We start from the raw sequence: 2,500 nt of genomic DNA, 5'->3' as shown, positions 1-2,500 counted from the left end.
CAATCGCCCTCTGTACTGACCGGCTATATCTCGGCTCGGAAGGAAGCAGCAGGAATTCCCGTCCTAAACAGCGAATCAGAATCGCTTTCACGCAACTTCGTGGGTCCATTCAGGCGGTGAAGCGACGCCGACCCTCCACGCACACAAACAACACGGGATTCACGCGCAAACACTTCCCTTAAATGGCAATGGCTTAGGCAGACATCAGAACCGCTGCTATACGGGCGCAATCAGATACGGCGCTACGTCGCGCCTTGCAATGCGTGACGAAGAATAACAAAGAATGATGAGAGGAAAATCATGGATAAAAGTAACATATTTTTTATGTTTGAGCCTGTATATCTATTTGCACACAGCGAGTAAGCTTAGATCAAATGTAGCTTCTACTTTGTGCTCCTCATAAAATATTTCAGTCGTTTCATAACACAAACTAGTAATATCTTTTATATTAAATAGTCCTATGTCTTCTTTTAGCATGAGGCAGATATGCATTGAAAACAACCAGCCATAGCCACGAATTGTTAATTGAAGTTTAATACGAACGGCCCAGCATACATGAGGACGGAAATTTTACAGAAATAAAAGCAAAAAGTGAGTAACTCAAACTTTTAACTCTGCCACAAAGAGTTGGGCGGCCCCTTGTTTCGCACAACGAGGCAGAGTTCGTCTGAGTTCGTGACAAATCAAGCCTGTTGTGCAGCGAGAAAGAACTCCCAAGTCTGACAGTTATTACGGCCGACCATTAATTTCCAGACTGCAATAACCGAGGGAGACACGGGGCTGGGGAGGCGCCAATAACACAGCAGTCAAATAGACAATATTGGGCTACAAAGGGAAGTTCTCAACTTAGTTCTCTGTCTGAATAAACCGAGTTTTCTCAGGTTCCGATGAAAGAGCATTGATGATTTCTCACGGAAAATTTTAAGATGTAAAAATGGAAACGCAAGCTACGTAAAGAAAATGTGAGATTCCTGTGTGCACGATGGCTCAGGTTCATATATTGCTCTCAATTACACCGTTTTGCGAAACAGTTTGAAAGACAAGTGAATGTGTAAGAGAATGCACGCAATATGTGCATTCTTGTCCCTGCCCTTCCCGCTCCCCCCCGGGGCCGTTCCCTCCTCTCGGCGTCCGTGGGGGGGGGGGGGAGGCTTATACTGCAGCTCCATTTTCCTGTTGCAGTCATCAAAGCAATTATTTCTTCTCTCTCTTTCTCCCTTTTCTAGGCAATCTCGCCCGAGAGATTCCAAGCGCCATTCCCTCACTGACCATTTACTCTGTCTCTTTGTTATTCCTTTCCTCTCCTTCGTTCTCTCCATCGCCGGGTCTTTCCTGTCTGTTTGTTCGGCCAAGAGCCCACTTGTACTCCAAGAAAGGCCGGCTTGTTGTCTATTGAGGTGTCATTTACTTTCACCCTCGAACGGACTTCCTCTCCTTCCGCTCTTCTTCTCTCTTCACCGTGAGCTCTCCCACTTCTCTCCTTCCTCCCCCTTCCTCCTTCAACCCCATTCCCTCTCCTCCCCCTTCCCCTTTCGCCCCTCCCCCGCTCCCCCTGACTCACCGGGCAGAGAACCTTGGAGATGAAGTAGGTCTTGAGTCCCGCGGCCCTGAGCGCGTCCTCCCGCTTCTCGCCGTACGCCGGCTCCACCTCGAACTCGCCGCCGATGTACTGAAGCGTCTTGTTGCTGATGTGCACGCGCCTGCAAGAAGGGAAACAAAAACTCATTACCCAAGAAAATAGAAAGTGAAGATACTGAGACATGCAGGGAAAGAGGAAATCGAAAAACCTCACTTGCCTGTATGAAAAGACAATATCAATTAATTCTTTGTCTTTTACTTAATGCTTTGTTGTACGAATTTTCTTGCGCAAATGTTGATTTTTTTGGAAAAGGTTGAAAAAATAAAAAGGAATGAATTGAAAGGTAACAATATGTTATTTCAAGAGTGTCATCATGCTCCATGATGACACTCAGGGCAGTGATAATGAATTTTCTAATTTATCTTTTTTTTTTTTTTTTTTTTTTTGTTAAGAAGAACATATACGTATGCAATTATAGTACATTGTCAGTATTCCAAGTTCTCAAATTTCCTCCTTTAGCTTTTAAGCACTTCTTAACTGTCTTCGGTCCCCTTCTCGCTCCTTCTTCATCCTTTTCACGTAGCCTTCGGAAGCGCCTGAAAGGCCCCGTCTCAACTGCGCTCGGCTTCCCAAGGACAACCTTGCTTCCATCTTAACACTCTTCATGATTCATGATACAATTTGCTCGAAATGCACATAATATTTCGCTTTCGCATACATCACTGAATTTATCGGCGGGTGCATCTGGAAGACATGTCGAAAGAGAAAGAGAGAGAAAGAAAGAGAGAGAGAGAGAGAGAGAGAGAGAGAGAGAGAGAGAGAGAGAGAGAGAGAGAGAGAGAGAGGAGAGAGAGAGAGAGAGAGAGAGAGAGAGAGAGAGAGAGAGAGAAGGTCCGAGACAGACCCTCTCCCGCCAGCCAG

At 45.7% G+C, this 2,500-nt stretch overlaps 1 protein-coding gene across 1 annotated transcript in view; it reads right to left on the bottom strand.

The window, feature by feature from the left end:
* The window catches only part of LOC125044068 (adenylate cyclase type 3-like), a 30,746-nt gene that overhangs the window by 12,733 nt on the left and 15,513 nt on the right, over positions 1-2,500 (bottom strand). Inside the window, exon 4 of the mRNA XM_047640514.1 lies at positions 1,562-1,700. Coding sequence (XP_047496470.1) covers positions 1,562-1,700 — 139 coding nt within the window. The remainder of the gene's footprint in view (positions 1-1,561; positions 1,701-2,500) is intronic.

This window comes from Penaeus chinensis, chromosome 35, assembly GCF_019202785.1.
Source record: "Penaeus chinensis breed Huanghai No. 1 chromosome 35, ASM1920278v2, whole genome shotgun sequence".
In the NCBI taxonomy this organism is placed as follows: domain Eukaryota; kingdom Metazoa; phylum Arthropoda; class Malacostraca; order Decapoda; family Penaeidae; genus Penaeus; species Penaeus chinensis.
Note: the sequence above shows the minus strand (reverse complement) of the source record. Positions and strands in the feature narration are given on the sequence as shown.